The sequence below is a fragment of the Pseudoliparis swirei genome, chromosome 12 (genome assembly GCF_029220125.1).
Source record: "Pseudoliparis swirei isolate HS2019 ecotype Mariana Trench chromosome 12, NWPU_hadal_v1, whole genome shotgun sequence".
Taxonomy (NCBI): Eukaryota; Metazoa; Chordata; class Actinopteri; order Perciformes; family Liparidae; genus Pseudoliparis; species Pseudoliparis swirei.
The window spans coordinates 1,788,453-1,805,870 of NC_079399.1; the positions used below are offsets into that span (position 1 = coordinate 1,788,453).

At 49.5% G+C, this 17,418-nt stretch overlaps 2 protein-coding genes across 4 annotated transcripts; one reads left to right on the top strand and one right to left on the bottom strand.

The window, feature by feature from the left end:
* Positions 1-4,845: 4,845 nt before the first annotated feature.
* Positions 4,846-6,371, bottom strand: LOC130202983 (neurofilament heavy polypeptide-like). Its single transcript, XM_056428881.1, has 2 exons — positions 5,316-6,371; positions 4,846-5,268 (listed from the first exon to the last, which is right to left on the bottom strand). The coding sequence occupies exons 1-2, from the start codon at positions 6,369-6,371 to the stop codon at positions 4,846-4,848; spliced, it is 1,479 nt and encodes a 492-aa protein (XP_056284856.1).
* Positions 6,372-7,173: 802 nt separating this feature from the next.
* Positions 7,174-17,219, top strand: nt5e (5'-nucleotidase, ecto (CD73)). Of its 3 annotated transcripts, XR_008833298.1 has the most exons (11): positions 7,174-7,615; positions 8,579-8,977; positions 10,330-10,552; positions 11,485-11,673; positions 14,024-14,221; positions 14,290-14,444; positions 14,520-14,628; positions 14,936-15,085; positions 15,598-15,798; positions 15,895-16,713; positions 16,842-17,219. XR_008833298.1 is itself a non-coding variant. In XM_056427509.1 (10 exons), exons 1-10 carry the CDS (start codon positions 7,598-7,600, stop codon positions 16,053-16,055), a joined length of 1,803 nt encoding a protein of 600 aa, XP_056283484.1. In that variant the 5' UTR covers positions 7,174-7,597; the 3' UTR covers positions 16,056-17,219. The 3 variants fall into 3 exon arrangements, 2 of the variants coding, with proteins under 2 accessions (XP_056283484.1, XP_056283485.1); XM_056427509.1 differs by having other exon boundaries at positions 15,895-17,219; XM_056427510.1 differs by lacking the exon at positions 7,174-7,615 and having other exon boundaries at positions 8,483-8,977; positions 15,895-17,219.
* Positions 17,220-17,418: the final 199 nt, after the last annotated feature.

Genomic DNA, 17,418 nt, shown 5'->3' on the forward strand with positions numbered 1-17,418 from the left:
TCTGGTGCTCAGAGACCAGAGGAGCTCCGTTAATCTCTCCGTCTGGATTATTAACGTCTGGCAGCTTGTTTACGTTTCACGCCGACGTGAATTCATATTTCTGCTCCGCGGCAAAAGATTAATACAGAAGCTTTATGAACAATGTCATCGGGGTTATGACCTCGCGCTGCTGGCAATAAAGAAGATAAGTTTACATTATCGATTCTTTTTAATTTTGATTATGTCCCTGTAACCACGCCTCCTCCCCATGACCATGTCCTCCTCCCTGTGGCCACGTCCTCCTCCCCGTGACCACGCCTCCTCCCTGTGACCACGCCTCCTCCCCATGACCATGTCCTCCCTGTGGCCACACCCTCCCTCTGATCACGTCCACCTCCCCGTGACCACGCCTCCTCCCTGTGAACACGCCTCCTCCCTGTGACCACGTCTCCTCCATGTGACCACGCCTCCTCCCCATGACCATGTCCTCCCTGTGGCCACACCCTCCTCCCTCAGATCACATCCTCCTCCCCGTGACCACGCCTCCTCCCTCAGATCACATCCTCCTCCCCGTGACCACGCCTCCTCCCTGTGACCATGTCCTTCTCCCCGTGACCACGCCTCCTCCCCGTGACCACGCCCTCCTCCCCGTGACCACGCCTCCTCCCTGTGACCATGTCCTCCCTGTGGCCACACCCTCCTCCCTCTGATCACGTCCTCCTCCCCGTGGCCACGCCTCCTCCCTGCGACCATGTCCTCCTCCCTGTGACCACGCCCTCCTCCCCGTGACCACGCCTCCTCCCCGTGGCCACACCTCCTCCCTGTGACCACGCCTCCTCCCTGCGACCATGTCCTTCTCCCCGTGACCACGGCTCCTCCCCGTGACCACGCCCTCCTCCCTGTGACCACGCCTCCTCCTTGTGGGCTCTTTTAGTCTCCTCCTCAAACCTCCTCCTCCTTCTCCTCATCGCTCTGAATGACATGTTGTCTCTTCCATACAAACGGCAGAGAATCTTCATCTCCACGGCAACTGGCTGTGTGTGTGTGTGTGTTTGTTCATATTGAGGGTTCAGAGTCTCTTAAAGGGGCCCTGATAGTCAGGAGGGGCTAACGTAGCAGCTAGGTGGCTCCCAGGCTGACGTGATTGGCTCTCAGGCTGTGTGGGCGGGACCTCGACAACATAGCATTGAGTCATCATTGTGTGTTAGGGGTCAAAGGTCTTTGCTCTCCGTGTCTCCAGAGCTCCTAGAGTTTCATTAGTTCATCTACGACTGACGAGGAGAAGAAGCTGAAACACGTTCCAGCCTCTTGAAGGAGACGCTCAGCATGCCGGCGGCGTCCCGGCGAGGAGGCGGCGGCGTCTGCCGGTCGGCGGGTCGGCGCCGCCTCCTTTGATGAGCGTCTGCACCGTGGAGTCCGAGCTAAGTCTGCGGCCGCCTCTGCAGGTCGGCCCTCAGCCGAGAGGAGGAGGAGAAGCTTTGAAGTCCTCTGTGGTCTCTGACCGGCGGAGGAGAGCATCAGGGTCCAGTGGGAGGAGCTTGTTGAAGGAGTTCTGAGAGCGTCAGTGTTAACGTCTGCAGAGCGAACACAGACGCTGTAGCTCTGTTCATCTAAATATGTATGTATACATATAAATATGTATACATACATAGAAATATGTATACGTATAAATATATATAAATGATTTACGTTGTTGCGTTACGTTGTTGCGTTACGTTGTTGCGTTGTTGCATTACGTTGTTGCGTTATGTTGTTGCGTTATGTTGTTGCGTTACGTTGTTTCGTTACATTGTTGCGTTATGTTGTTGCGTTACGTTGTTGCGTTACGTTGTTGCGTTACGTTGTTGCGTTATGTTGTTGCGTTACATTGTTGCGTTGCGTTGTTGCTTTACGTTGTTGCGTTATGTTGTTGCATTGTTGCTTTATGTTGTTGCGTTACGTTGTTGCATTGCGTTGTTGCTTTACGTTGTTGTGTTATGTTGTTGCGTTGTTGCTTTACGTTGTTGCGTTATGTTGTTGCGTTGTTGCTTTATGTTGTTGCGTTATGTTGTTGCATTACGTTGTTGCGTTATGTTGTTGCGTTATGTTGTTGCGTTATGTTGTTGCGTCACTATTATTTGAGATGTTCTTCACAGCCTTCATGTCGTGAAGCTGATATGAAACTTATTCATGAAGCTTTATTTTAAATCTGAAATATATAATAATTACAATAAGATATATAATTAGTGTTAAATTCTAGTTCAAAAGTTAAACTTTCAGATTGTTAGTTTAGTTTGAACAAGAAATTAATTTCAGTTCGCAATTTTTTAATTATTGAATTTGTTGTTTATTATTTCTGTTGATCAAACAGATTTCAATATGCAAATGTGAATATTTGCATGATTGTGTGTGTGTAACTGTGTGTGTAACAGTGTGTGTGTGTGTGTGTGTGTGTGTAACAGTGTGTGTCTAATAGACTGGGTTACGCATGTTAATATTCACATGAATATGAAGCTGTATTCAGTCTCTTGAACCACATCCATGATTTCAAACAGGAGGAGGAGGGGAGGAGGAGGAGGAGGGGAGGAGGAGGAGGGGGGATCATGTCTCTCAGACCAGGACTGCAGAGATGATGGAATGATGCTACATAAAAAACATTTTTTTATTTCCAGATCTCCCAGAAGAAGCGTTCCCGCTTCACTTTGTCTGAAGAGGCCTTTCCTTTTTTTTTGATGACTCGATAAGAAACGTCAGCCTCCCGCTGATGAAAGAAATATCTCCCAGCATGCCCCAGACCCGCGGGTACTTCCACCACGACATGATTAATAACCCTGCACTTAAAACAGGCTTCAACAGTAATTATAGGAGACGGCTGGGGGCCAATCAGAATCCTTTAATTACAGAGGACGGAGACGGATTTGTGTTGGTGGGATAAGTGCAGCGCGGCTGACACCGGACAGGAGGAGGAGGAGGAGGAGGAGGAGGAGGAGGAGGAGCTCCACAGGGACGCAAAGGGTTAAAACACCGTATCAATGTGTCGCTGCTGCCGAGTCCCGAGGGATCAGAGGGAAGGAGAAGAAGTAGAACGTTGAATCCTGAAGTGCATTCTGGGAAAAGAAGTGAAATGTATCAAGAAATATGAACATTCAATTCTAAACTCTAGTTCTGAAGCTTAAAGCTGCATTCTCTCTCCTGACCACCAGGGGGCGACTCCTCTGGTTGTATAGAAGTCTATGTTTCATGTGTTAAAGCTGCATTCTCTCTCCTGACCACCAGGGGGCTCCTCTGGTTGTATAGAAGTCTATGTTTCCCCTTGGGGATTAATAAAGTATATATCTATCTATGTTTCATGTGTTAGAGCTGCATTCTCTCTCCTGACCACCAGGGGGCTCCTCTGGTTGTATAGAAGTCTATGCTTCATGTGTTAAAGCTGCATTCTCTCTCCTGGAGGTTAAGGAAACTATAACTAGATTTATATCTCATATGAACTTCTACTGCCTTTTTTATCCATTTCTTTGTTTCTTTGTACCCATTATAGTTATTACTGTGTGTGTGCGTGTGCTGCACCATCTCAGATATTACTACCTGACCACACATAGAGCTACACTCTGCTGCACTAGAGAGCTTTGGCTCGGTGTATTGATGGCACTTTAGAGTGTGGTGCTGGGTTCAGTACCTCATCATGCCACTGGTTGGTGCAGTACCTCATCACGCCACTGGTTGGTGCAGTACCTCATCACGCCACTGGTTGGTGCAGTACCTCATCACGCCACTGGTTGGTGCAGTACCTCATCACGCCACTGGTTGGTGCAGTACCTCATCACGCCACTGGTTGGTGCAGTACCTCATCACGCCACTAGTTGGTGCAGTACCTCATCACGCCACTGGTTGGTGCAGTACCTCATCACGCCACTGGTTGGTGCAGTACCTCATCACGCCACTGGTTGGTGCAGTACCTCATCACGCCACTGGTTGGTGCAGTACCTCATCACGCCACTGGTTGGTGCAGTACCTCATCACGCCACTGGTTGGTGCAGTACCTCATCACGCCACTGGTTGGTGCAGTACCTCATCACGCCACTGGTTGGTGCAGTACCTCATCACGCCACTAGTTGGTGCAGTACCTCATCACGCCACTGGTTGGTGCAGTACCTCATCACGCCACTGGTTGGTGCAGTACCTCATCACGCCACTGGTTGGTGCAGTACCTCATCACGCCACTGGTTGGTGCAGTACCTCATCACGCCACTAGTTGGTGCAGTACCTCATCACGCCACTGGTTGGTGCAGTACCTCATCACGCCACTAGTTGGTGCAGTACCTCATCACGCCACTGGTTGGTGCAGTACCTCATCACGCCACTGGTTGGTGCAGTACCTCATCACGCCACTGGTTGGTGCAGTACCTCATCACGCCACTGGTTGGTGCAGTACCTCATCACGCCACTGGTTGGTGCAGTACCTCATCACGCCACTGGTTGGTGCAGTACCTCATCACGCCACTGGTTGGTGCAGTACCTCATCACGCCACTGGTTGGTGCAGTACCTCATCACGCCACTAGTTGGTGCAGTACCTCATCACGCCACTGGTTGGTGCAGTACCTCATCACGCCACTAGTTGGTGCAGTACCTCATCACGCCACTGGTTGGTTGTGTATCTGCAGATAATGGTGATGTTTTTTCTGCCTGGAGCTGCGTGACGTTCACACGGAGATCACGTGATCACACGAGCCTGGTCAAGGACTCACGGCGTGCCAACGGACACGCTGTCGGTCCGGTTGCCATGGAAACACCTCTGCGGGGGAAGCAATTAAAAGGCCTGAGATTTTTGCTTTTAACTGATTGTCAGACTGACAACAAAGAGCAGCAGGCAAACCACAGTGCAGTGTTCAGAGGCCGCCACAGGGGGGCGCCAGAGAGCTGACGGCCAGACACGGAGTTTGAGTCCCTGAGTCACAGGTCTTGCTCCTCTCGGGGGTCCTGCTCCTCTTGGGGGTCTTGCTCCTCTCGGGGGTCCTGCTCCTCTTGGGGGTCTTGCTCCTCTTGGGGGTCTTGCTCCTCTTGGGGGTCCTGCTCCTCTTGGGGGTCTTGCTCCTCTCGGGGGTCCTGCTCCTCTTGGGGGTCTTGCTCCTCTGGGGGGTCCTGCTCCTCTTGGGGGTCTTGCTCCTCTCGGGGGTCCTGCTCCTCTTGGGGGTCTTGCTCCTCTTGGGGGTCTTGCTCCTCTCGGGGGTCCTGCTCCTCTTGGGGGTCTTGCTCCTCTGGGGGGTCCTGCTCCTCTTGGGGGTCTTGCTCCTCTCGGGGGTCCTGCTCCTCTGGGGGTCTGGTTCCTCTGGGGGTCTTGATCCTCTGGGGGTCTTGCTCCTCTGGGGGTCTGGTTCCTCTGGGGGTCTTGCTCCTCTGGGGGTCTGGTTCCTCTGGGGGTCTGGTTCCTCTGGGGGTCTGGCTCCTCTGGGGCCTTGATCCTCTGGGGGTCTTGCTCCTCTGGGGGTCTGGCTCCTCTGGGGTCTTGATCCTCTGGGGGTCTGGCTCCTCTGGGGTCTTGATCCTCTGGGGTCTTGATCCTCTGGGGGTCTGGCTCCTCTGGGGTCTTGCTCCTCTGGGGGTCTGGCTCCTCTGGGGTCTTGATCCTCTGGGGTTCTTGATCCTCTGGGGTCTTGATCCTCTGGGGTCTTGATCCTCTGGGGGTTTTGCTCCTCTGGGGTCTTACTCCTCTGGGGGTCTTACTCCTCTGGGGTTCTTGCTCCTCTGGGGTCTTGCTCCTCTGGGGGTCTGGCTCCTCTGGGGTCTTGATCCTCTGGGGTTCTTGCTCCTCTGGGGTCTTGATCCTCTGGGGTTCTTGCTCCTCTGGGGTCTTGATCCTCTGGGGTTCTTGATCCTCTGGGTTCTTGATCCTCTGGGGTCTTACTCCTCTGGGGGTCTTGATCCTCTGAGGGTCTTGATCCTCTGGGGTCTTGATCCTCTGGGGTCTTGATCCTCTGGGGTTCTTGCTCCTCTGGGGTCTTGATCCTCTGGGGTCTTGATCCTCTGGGGTTCTTGCTCCTCTGGGGTCTTGATCCTCTGGGGTCTTACTCCTCTGGGGGTCTTGATCCTCTGAGGGTCTTGCTCCTCTGGGGTCTTGATCCTCTGGGGTCTTGATCCTCTGGGGTTCTTGCTCCTCTGGGGTCTTGATCCTCTGGGGTCTTGATCCTCTGGGGTCTTGATCCTCTGGGGTCTTGCTCCTCTGGGGTCTTGATCCTCTGGGGTCTTGATCCTCTGGGGTTCTTGCTCCTCTGGGGTCTTGATCCTCTGGGGTCTTGATCCTCTGAGGGTCTTGCTCCTCTGGGGGTCTGGCTCTCTGCTGCCCCCTGTTGGGAGGGCGCCTCCTGTTCAATAGCAGCTGCAGGTCTTCGTTGGTCCTCGGGGGACCAGGACGCATCCTCTAGTCAGAGCTGAACCATCACGGAGACATCAAAGCCTCTCAGATTCATGACGGATCCACCGCCATCTTGTTTTAATGACCCAGAGAACAGGAAGTGAGCTGGAGACGCCGTCTCTGTCAACACCTTGTGGCCCCGCCCCCCTGGACGAGTCCACAGGGAGGAACCGAGTCCTTCATGTCCTGCAGTCTGCTGACACCTAGTGAGTCAGAGTGAGGAGGAGGAGGACTGTCGACGGGCGATGAAGGTGGAGACGAGTCTCTAAGTCGTTCTGTCCTCAGCGAGCGCACACATTCATTCTAATAGTCTTATAAAACGATGTTTATTAACTCGTGAAGCCAAACGTCTCCATGACGACGACACGCTTCCCTCCCTCAGGTCAGGGGTCTGCTGCGACCAGAGAGCTGTCAATCACCTGTAGCCCCGCCCCCAAAGCGCCCCCTGCTTCATGGTCTGACGCTAAATGACCATAAAGTATAAATGATGACATCATGCTGATTAGAAGAAGACTTGAAACTAGAGACTGAGACATAAACTCATGTTTACAATGTTTACTGAGGGAATATATCAAGAGAAGTAGAGTCACTATATAGACTTATATACAACCAGAGGAGCCCCCTGGTGGTCAGGAGAGAATGCAGCTTTAACACATGAAGCATAGACTTCTATACAACCAGAGGAGTCGCCCCCTGGTAGTCAGGAGAGAATGCAGCTTTAACACATGAGCATACATAGACTTCTATACAACCAGAGGAGTCGCCCCCTGGTAGTCAGGAGAGAATGCAGCTTTAACACATGCAGCATAGACTTCTATACAACCAGAGGAGTCGCCCCCTGGTGGTCAGGAGAGAATGCAGCTTTAACACATGCAGCATAGACTTCTATACAACCAGAGGAGTCGCCCCCTGGTGGTCAGGAGAGGGAACTCTCATGAAGTCTGCTGGTGACTTGCTTGACGACTGTTTCTCTCAACATGTTTTCCTGTCTGTTGTTTTTAGTGTTTCTCTCTTCCCCTCCATAAATAAACCGAGCCTCCGTCGGCCCAGACTGCGGCTGGTCCGGTCTGGGGGACCCGCCAGGAGGTCTGGAGGACCCGCCAGGAGGTCTGGAGGACCCGCCAGGAGGTCTGGAGGACCCGCCAGGAGGTCTGGGGGACCCGCCAGGAGGTCTGGAGGACCCGCCAGGAGGTCTGGGGGACCCGCCAGGAGGTCTGGAGCTGGTTTCCATGAGCCGGCTGTTGGCAGTGAGTGTGTCTGGGAGTCGACGTGTTTCATCGTGTTCGCTCTGAATGTGAAGCGGAAACTACAAATTCAAATCTCAATGTGAAATACCAGCGCTCCTCAGGGAGTCGTCACGTCTTCTGGTGGAAATATTTAGTTTAGAAACATCTGCGTTGAGTTTCTGTCGTTTCGCTGCGAGTCCAACGACCACAGGAGGCGAGGTTCACTGCTGCAGCGCCCCCTAGTGTTCAAGTCACTCACAGTGTGCCGGTTCCACGACGCAATGTGCACATGTGATTCGTTATGAGCATTAAAAACAAGCCACGCCCCCAAGAGGTTCATCGGCCGTCTGAACAATGAGATGCAGCTTCGGGCTCGCGTGGAGCAGGACTCAACGATGTGTTACTCACTCAATTAAAAATGGCGGGAAATCTAAGTAGGCGGAGCTTAGGGTCTGAAACAGAAGGTGGTTGTTGTTGTTGTTGTTGGACTGCAGACTGTAAACACAATAGAGCTTCGGTTGAAAGCCTTTATGAAAGGAGGGTCGAGACAAGGAGACAAGGAGACGAGGAAACAAGGGGATGAGGAGGAGACAAGGGGATGAGACGAGGGGACGAGGAAACAAGGGGACGAGGAGACAAGGAAACAAGGGGACGAGGAGACAAGGGGATGAGGAGGAGGAGACGAGGAAACAAGGAGACGAGGAGACAAGGGGATGAGGAGACGAGGAGACAAGGGGACGAGGAAACAAGGGGACAAGGAGACAGGGGGCGAGGGTTAGTCTGTGTGTGTGTGTGTGTGTGTGTGTGTGTGTCATTCTAAGAGCAGCATTGAGTCCCTTTTAGTATAAAGTCTTTAAATAAACTTTATTGTTCAGAAAACTTCCACCAGTGTTTACTTATGTGAGAACCTCTTCCTCCTCCTCCTCTTCCTTTACCTCCTCTCTCTCTCTCTCCTCCTCCTCCGGTTCCTGCGGGGCCCGTAAGAGGAGAACCACCACGTGGTCTGGTTCTGCTGCTCCGTGTTTCTTGACGCGCCGCGGAGAGATGGACCCGGTGCGCTCCCACCTCCTCCTCCTCCTGCACCTCCTGCTGCTGGGCTTCTTCTCCTGCAGCTCGGCGGACTGGGACCTGGTTCTCCTGCACACCAACGACGTGCACGCGCGGGTGGAGGAGACCAGCGAGCTCTCCGGTACCTGCGGCGGCGGCGGCCGCTGCTTCGCCGGCGTGGCGCGCCGCGCGGCGGCGGTGCGGCGGGTGCGCGCCGCGGAGCCGCGCGTGCTGCTGCTGGACGCGGGGGACCAGTTCCAGGGCTCCGTGTGGTTCAACTACTACAAGGGGGCCGAGGCCGCGCACTTCATGAACGCGCTGCGCTACGACGCCATGGTGAGGCGCGCGCACGCATGGAGAGCTTTATGAGTTATTGATCATTAATAACTGATCAGCTTATTTTTAATATTAAGTTTCTGTCTGTTGACCTGAAGTCTGTCAGGAATGTTACTGAGCTGAGTGTACTTTAAATAAATAGATATATATATTAATATATATGTATATTAATCTATATATTAATATATATATATATTAATAAATATATGAATATTTATATATTAATATATATATTAATACATATATATATTAATATATATATATATATTTGTATATATATATATTAATATATATTTTTTTGTCACTTACATTTTTTATTTGTTACATGATATAAACATAAAATAAGTACAAAAATGTCAGACATAAACATAAACATATATATACACCCATATACATACCCATACACACACACACAGACATATACACACATATACATACACACACATACCCTCCCCTCCTCCAAAACACAAACAACAATAAAAAACAACAAAAAGACAACAACAAAAAACAACCCCGGCACCCCCTTAATTATCTTTTACTTGTAAGTGTGTATACACTACCCTGCATCTGTATTTGCAATCCCCTCAAAATCCAAATCTTACCCCTGAGTATTTGACCCCTCCTCTAATTTGTAATGAAAGCCATCAGACTTTTCCATGCTTGGTCAGTTTGGCTTGAACTGTCCTTCAGCCTGGCAATCATACTTTCAAAAGCAGCCGTCTCCGTCATGAGTCTGAGCCGGTCTGTGAGCGTGGCCGTATGTGGGCTCTTCCAGTTTCTCAGGATAAGCCTCGCTGCCACCATGAAGCCTGTTAGTGACAGTCTGATCTCTGCGTTGGTGAGGCCTGGTGGCACCAGTGATGTGTCCCCTAATAAACACAGTTGTGGGGATTCTGGTAAAGGCCGCTTGAGCCACACACGCATGGAGAGCTTTATGAGTTATTGATCATTAATAACTGATCAGCTTATTTTTAATATTAAGTTTCTGTCTGTTGACCTGAAGTCTGTCAGGAATGTTACTGAGCTGAGTCTGTACTTTAAATAAATAGATATATATATTAATATATATATATATATTAATAAATATATGAATATTTATATATTAATACATATATATATATATATATATTAATATTCATATATATATATATTAATATATATATATGTATATTCATATATATATAAATTAATACATATATATTAATACATATATATGTATATTAATATATATATGGATATATATTAATATATATATCCATATATATGGACCGTAGTCCTCCTGCACCTCCTCTTGGTCTTCGGTGTGATGTCACTAAACTCACCAAACCTTTTCATTGGTTCTGGTTCTTCAGGTTTTTGGGAACCACGAGTTTGACAACGGCGTGGGGGGCCTCCTGAAGCCCTTCATGGAGCAGGTCCAGTTCCCGCTCCTCAGCGCCAACATCCGGGCCGACGCCACGCTGGCCGCCACCTTCGGCGCCTCCTTCCTGCCCTACAAGATCTTCACGGTGGGCGGGCGGCAGGTGGGCGTGGTGGGCTACACGTCACGGGAGACCCCGGATCTGTCCAAACCTGGTGGGTCCCCTGAAGGTCTGGAGGCCTCCGGTCTGTGACGCCATGATGTCATCCACTTCCTGTCCAGCTGTCATGAGAGGGACCTGTAGGGACCGCTATGGACCCGTTGGGACCTGTAGAGACCTTTATGGACCTGTAGGGACCTGTAGGGACCGCTATGGACCCGTTGGGACCTGTAGAGACCTTTATGGACCTGTAGGGACCGCTATGGACCCGTTGGGACCTGTAGAGACCTTTATGGACCTGTATGGGACCTGAAGGGACCTGTAGGGATGGCTATGGACCTTTATGGACCTGTAGGGACCTGTATGGACCTGTAGGGACCGCTATGGACCCGTTGGGACCTGTAGAGACCTTTATGGACCTGTAGGGACCTGTAGAGACCTGTAGGGACTTGTAGAGACCTGTATGGACCTTTATGGACCTGTAGAGACCTGTATGGACCTGTATGGACTTGTAGAGACCTTTATGGACCTGTAGGGACCTGTATGGACTTGTAGAGACCTTTATGGACCTGTAGAGACCTTTATGGACCTGTAGAGACCTTTATGGACCTGTATGGACTTGTAGAGACCTTTATGGACCTGTAGGGACCTGTAGAGACCTGTAGAGACCTTTATGGACCTTTATGGACCTTTATGGACCTGTATGGACTTGTAGAGACCTTTATGGACCTGTAGGGACCTGTAGACCTTTATGGACCTGTAGAGACCTGTAGACCTTTATGGACCTGTAGGGACCTGTATGGACTTGTAGAGACCTTTATGGACCTGTAGGGACCTGTAGACCTTTATGGACCTGTATGGACTTGTAGAGACCTTTATGGACCTGTAGAGACCTTTATGGACCTGTAGGGACCTGTAGAGACCTGTAGAGACCTTTATGGACCTGTAGGGACCTGTAGGGACCTTAAACGTCCCCTCCCCCCTCAGGTCCTCACCTGCGGTTCCTGGACGAGGTCTCTGCGGTGCAGCAGCAGGTGGACCAGCTGGTCCTGCTCGGCGTGGTCCACATCGTGGCTCTGGGCCACTCGGGCTTCACGGTGGACCGGCTCATCGCCGAGCGCGTCCGCGGGGTCGACGTGGTCATCGGGGGCCACAGCAACACCTTCCTGTACACAGGTAACGCTGCCTTCAAGGACACGGGGAGAAACCACACCTCCCTTTACACAGGTAACGCTGCCTTCAGGGACACAGGGAGAAACCACAACTCCCACTTTTATTAACTTTAACGTATAAATAACATGAATTAGCTGCTTATTTATTATTTACTTTATGAGCGAAAGAGATTCCTCAAAACAATCTTTATTATTATTATTATATATTATTTTATTATTATTATTATTTATTTTATTATTGTTATTATTTCCACAACAACAACAACATATATTACAAATTAGGGCTGTCAATCGATTAAAAAAAAGTAACTAATTAATCTCAAATTTCGAAATTGAGATTAATTAATCGCGATTAAAAGTTGTTTCCTTCTTTTTAAAGACAAAACTTCACACAGAGCTGTTTTCAAAGAGGCTCCTACATATACAGTGTGAGCGAGGTATTTAATATCGTGGATGATAAATTGTTTCTTCAGTGAAACATCAGATTAGTAAAAAAAAAAGAAGTATTTTGAGACCCCATTGGTCCCGTCATCTTTACCACTGAACAGCAGAACCAGTGGCCTTGATAACTGACTGACATTCACATATGTCCTGTTCACCCTCTGGAGGCTGGGGGCATTTTATACATTTTACAAAATAAATTAAATTAACCGTTTAAAGTCTTTTGCATGTGACACACCCCCACGTGTTCTACATCAAACATTCCAGAACAATCTCAGCTCTGAAATGAGGCTCATTGTCCTCGCGCCGTGTTCTCTGCTCTCTGACTGACAGGCTGCTAAATGAGCCTGAGGTGGGAGGTCCTTTGTGATTTACTGAGTGTTCATTGGTTGTTTCGCCCCTCCGTTCCTCTGTGTCTCAGAGGGGGAGACGGGAGGGAGGAGAGCAGGAGGAAACCCGACTGATTCATCCACGAGTTAAACTCATTTATGATCCTTATTTTCGCGGAGAAATAATTGTTTTAAAACCGGAAACAGTGTTAAACCGTACTGCCGCGGTTTAAAAAAAAAAAAAAAAGTTGCGTTGAAATATTTTAGTGCGTTAAAGCAACACTATGTAACTTTTGGACCTTAAAATAACAGCTTGAAAAAATTTGTGCCGCTACAATAACTTTTAATATGACGATTTGCGTCTCCGCTATTGCCATCGGGGGTCTGTGGGGAAATAACTCCGCTATGTAAGATTCTGGAGCCGCCCGGTATATCCGGCGGATGTACTCGACCTGCTTTCTGGCAGTGATTACGCAATGTCATATAGTGCCACTCCACGCCCGCAGCTCCAGTATAAGGGAAGCTTTTTATGTAGCTTTTTGGTGTTGTCAACAATATTGTATTCGATCACACGTACTCCACATTTGCAGTCCCCCAAAACAAAAGGAAATGACTGCACGCGCACCCCCCCCCCAAAAAAAAGCCGGCTAACAGCTGACCGACCAGGCAGAGACGTGGCGAGGCGCCGCGTTCAATCCCCGCGCTCCTTCACCCTCGTCCGGTCGGTGCTGACCCAGTTCAGTGTTCCTGCGCAGTCTTCTATTAGTGATCCCGCCCGTTGGTATGAATCCAAAATAGAAAGTCGCCGGATTGCTGCCGTTCTGAGTCCGCCGCCTGTCAGCGCGCTCCAAACAAACAAAAACTCTCGTCACCTCCCCCTCGTCACCTTTTATAACCCGTGACACGTACAAATAATAATAATAATAATATTATAATACAGGACAACACATGATCCCAACTCAATACAAGTGTATGCAAGGCTGCATCTATCGTCACTGGGTATTTACGACACTGAAATATTTAAACTTTCGTCTGTTATTGTTTCACAAGAGGAAACTCTGAGTCGCGGTGAGTTCAAGTGCTCCGTAAACAAGCCTGCGGTCTTCTATACACACGGGAGCGGGCGCTCGGTTTGGACTCGGGCTGCAGGAATGTGTGTTTGGGTCCTTGAAGCAGACGGTGATGCGTTCAGGGCCTCCTTGGAACACACGGGAAAGAACATAAAAGACACGAGCGCCCAAGATCTATTTATTGGACTTCATGAACTTCCAGACATTACTCTGGGCTCCTGAAGGGATCAACAGGAAGTAGAATGCTGCCGATGTTTATGTTCCTTTATCTTTGAACTGTCACTTTAAAACGTGACGATTCTGCAGTTATGAAGCAAATTCATTTAATATTTATTCACATGAACAAAGATAAGAGACCCTGAACACACCTTCAGGCTTCAGTTGGGATTCAAAGATAAAGAGTCACAACTTCCTGTTGTTTGTCTGTCAACTTCCTGTTTGTCTCAACTTCTTGTTGTTCTTCTGTCAACTTCCTGTTCGTATGTCGACTTCCTGTTGTTTACTTACCCCCCAGGCCCCGCCCCCTCCTCCGAGGTCCCCGCGGGCCCGTACCCCTTCATGGTGCAGTCGGCTGACGGGCGCCAGGTCCCGGTGGTGCAGGCCTACGCCTTCGGGAAGTACCTGGGTCATCTCAAGGTGACCTTTGACGAGGCCGGGTCGGTCCTGAAGGCCTCGGGGAACCCGATCCTGCTGGACCACTCCGTCCCTCAGGGTACGACGGGCGCCGCGTGACCTTCACCGGTGACCTCCGGCCGGCTCATGTCTGAATGTCCCGTCCAGATCCGGAGGTCCTGGCCGACGTGGCGCTCTGGAGGCGGGGCCTGGCCCAGTACTCGGCCCAGCTGGTGGGCCGCACGCCGGTGTTCCTGAACGGCTCCACCGGGGCCTGCCGCTTCCAGGAGTGCAACCTGGGGAACCTGATCGCTGACGCCATGGTCAGTGAGACGCCCTCCCTGTCTCTCTCTCTCTCACTATGTCTCACTGTCTCTCTCTCTCTCTCTCTCTCCCAGGTGGACAACAGCGTGAAGCTGTCGGACGGCGTGCGGTGGAACCACGTCAGCGGCGCCATCTTGAACGGCGGCGGCGTCCGAACGTCCATCGACGAGCGGACCAGAAACGGTGAGTCAGAGCACCGAGAGTTACGAGGTCACTAGTCTCACTCCAGAGTCTCACTAGTCTCACTAGTCTCAGAGCCAAAGCTGCGTTCAGGAACATGCGTCTTTCTTTGTATTTTCCTGTATTCCTCGTCTCTTTAAATCCTACTGGTTGTTCCAGAAGAACGTTGATAACCCCGTGTGGCCTTCAGGCTCCATCACCATGCTCTGATAACCCTGTGTGACCTTCAGGCTCCATCACCATGCTCTGATAACCTCGTGTGGCCTTCAGGCTCCATCACCATGCTCTGATAACCCCGTGTGGCCTTCAGGCTCCATCACCATGGAGGACCTGGTGGCCGTGCTCCCGTTCGGGGGGACCTTCGACCTGGTGCAGCTGAAGGGTTCCACGCTGCTCCGAGCCTTTGAGCATTCGGTGAGGAGATACGGCCAGAGCACCGGGGAGTTCCTCCAAGTGTCCGGTATGTACAGCTGCTCCTGAACGCCCCACACCCCCTAGGGCTCAAGTCCTGATCAGGATTCATGGATGAGAGCCAGCCCACGAGGCCACGCCCCCCCCTCCCTCTCTCTTTATATCTATGACATGACATGCTTGAGGGCGGGGCTTGAGGGCGGGGCTTGAGGGCGGGGCTACAAGGTTAAAAAATAAATATAAAGATGGCGACAGAGAAAAAAGAAAAGACGGATTCGAAGCTTCAAAACATCAAAAACCCGACAATTAATATGAAGTCTGTTTCATAATGACGGAAAAAAATCATAAATTAAGATTATATATTTAAATAAAATATTAAAATATATAATTAAAAATATATATATATATATCGTGACAAACAGTAAAGGTAAGTTATGTAATTATTATATATATATATGTATATAAAATATGTAAAAAAATATATGTATAAATAAAATATTTTATATATATATATATATATATATATAAATAAAATAAATATCTCTCTTTGTCTTGCTCCAGGCTTCCAGGTGGAGTTCGACCTCTCCTTGGGGGCGGGGCATCGCGTGAGGAGCCTCGCCGCGCTCTGCACGCGCTGCCGGGTCCCCCGCTACGAGGCCGTCCGGCAGGACGAGGTCTACAGGGTCCTAATGCCCGACTTCATGGTTTCGGGCGGGGACGGCTTCTCCATGATCGCCAAGGAGATGCTCAAGCACGACAGCGGTAAGAAGTCCCACCCTTTCGGGGGTTCCTGAACTCATTAAAAAGAATACGTATTTATTTATTTTAACACTCAATTTCCTTCTGCGTTCCCTCCAGGAGATCTGGACATCTCCGTGGTGTCCGACTTCATCTCACAGCGGCAGAAGGTCTACCCGGCCGTGGAGGGACGCATCCGGTTCTACACCTCGGGCGCCGCCCGCCTGGTTCCCCTGGTTCCCCTGGTTCCTCTGCTGTGGACCGTGTGTTGGACCTTGTGACTTGAAGAACTAACGTCTCGCTGCACTAAGACGTGAATTTATTTGTACTTTTCTATCAGTTTTACAGTTATTAAAATAAAGAAAGAACATCCGGCTGAACTTCATGAAGAACCTTCAATATTTAAGCTTTATATCAACAGTTCACCCCAAACAGGAAGGACTTCTACTTGTATTTATTCACGCCCATGTGGACAGCTACAACGTTAGCCTAGCGGTAGCATAGCTTAGCATCAGCCTTCTGACTTGAAGACGTTTCCTTCTCCTCGTGAATGAACTTCCTGTGTTTACTTCACTGGCGCTGCTCGGGGTCGGGAGAACAGGGCGTCCTGTGTGAAGGAGCTCCCTGAGGAGCTCTGCATGTTAATGCCGGGAAACTCCTCGAGACTCGGTACTCCGCCAGCTGGCAGCCGGCCAATGGCAAGCAGCCCGTTGCTATGGAAACCATCTGCTCCCATCGAGCCCCATTACCCCCCCCCCCCCTCAAGAGGTCACTTCATCCATCTGAGAAGAGCTTTGAGTCACGTCATTGTTCAAAAACGGTTCTTAAAAGGGTCCATGAACGCATCGCCGTTCACATTTACAACAGTAAGCGAACGCATCTTAGTTTATTACCTTCGCATTGAAAATTTTGAAGATTTTGGGATCGATCGGGTCAAAGGTCATGAACAGGTCAAAATCTTTCGCAGAACTCAAAAAGTATTGAACCGAATCGCATGAAATTTGGTGGGATGATTGTTTATTATCCGGGGACCAGTTGATTAGATTTTGGGATCGATCGGGTCAAAGGTCAAGGTCAAAGGTCATTAACAGTTCAAATCTTCTTGAATCACATGGAATTTGGTGGGATGATTGGTTATTATCCGGGGACCATTTGATTAGATTTTGGGATCAATCGGGTCAAAGTCATGGAAAGGTCAACATCTTTTTTTTAACTACAGCACGATACATTTTTGTCCAATTGGCATGCAACTAATGCCAAAATGTTCATAATTCAATGCCCAATCTTGTGATATGCGAAGGTATGCGCTCTACCGAGTGCCCGTTCTAGTTTATAATGTTGACGTGTTTGAGGAACTAACTTTTTTTAAGTTTTAGATTTTGAATGAGCACTTCATGGATATATATCTGAAAAGATTTGTAATTAAATTTGTATTCTACACCGAACTGTGACTAATTATGATTTCTATAGTGTATATTGACTTTTAAAAACTGACATCTGAAGGATATAAAAGTTAAAACATAAACAATGTCTAAAGTCTCCATATCGTGGGTCATAAAGCTTCATGAAGTTAAAGCATCCTGGAAAGAAATCTTAACGTATGTTTGTGATTTTCTTAAAGCAGATTAAAAAAAACAAAAAAAC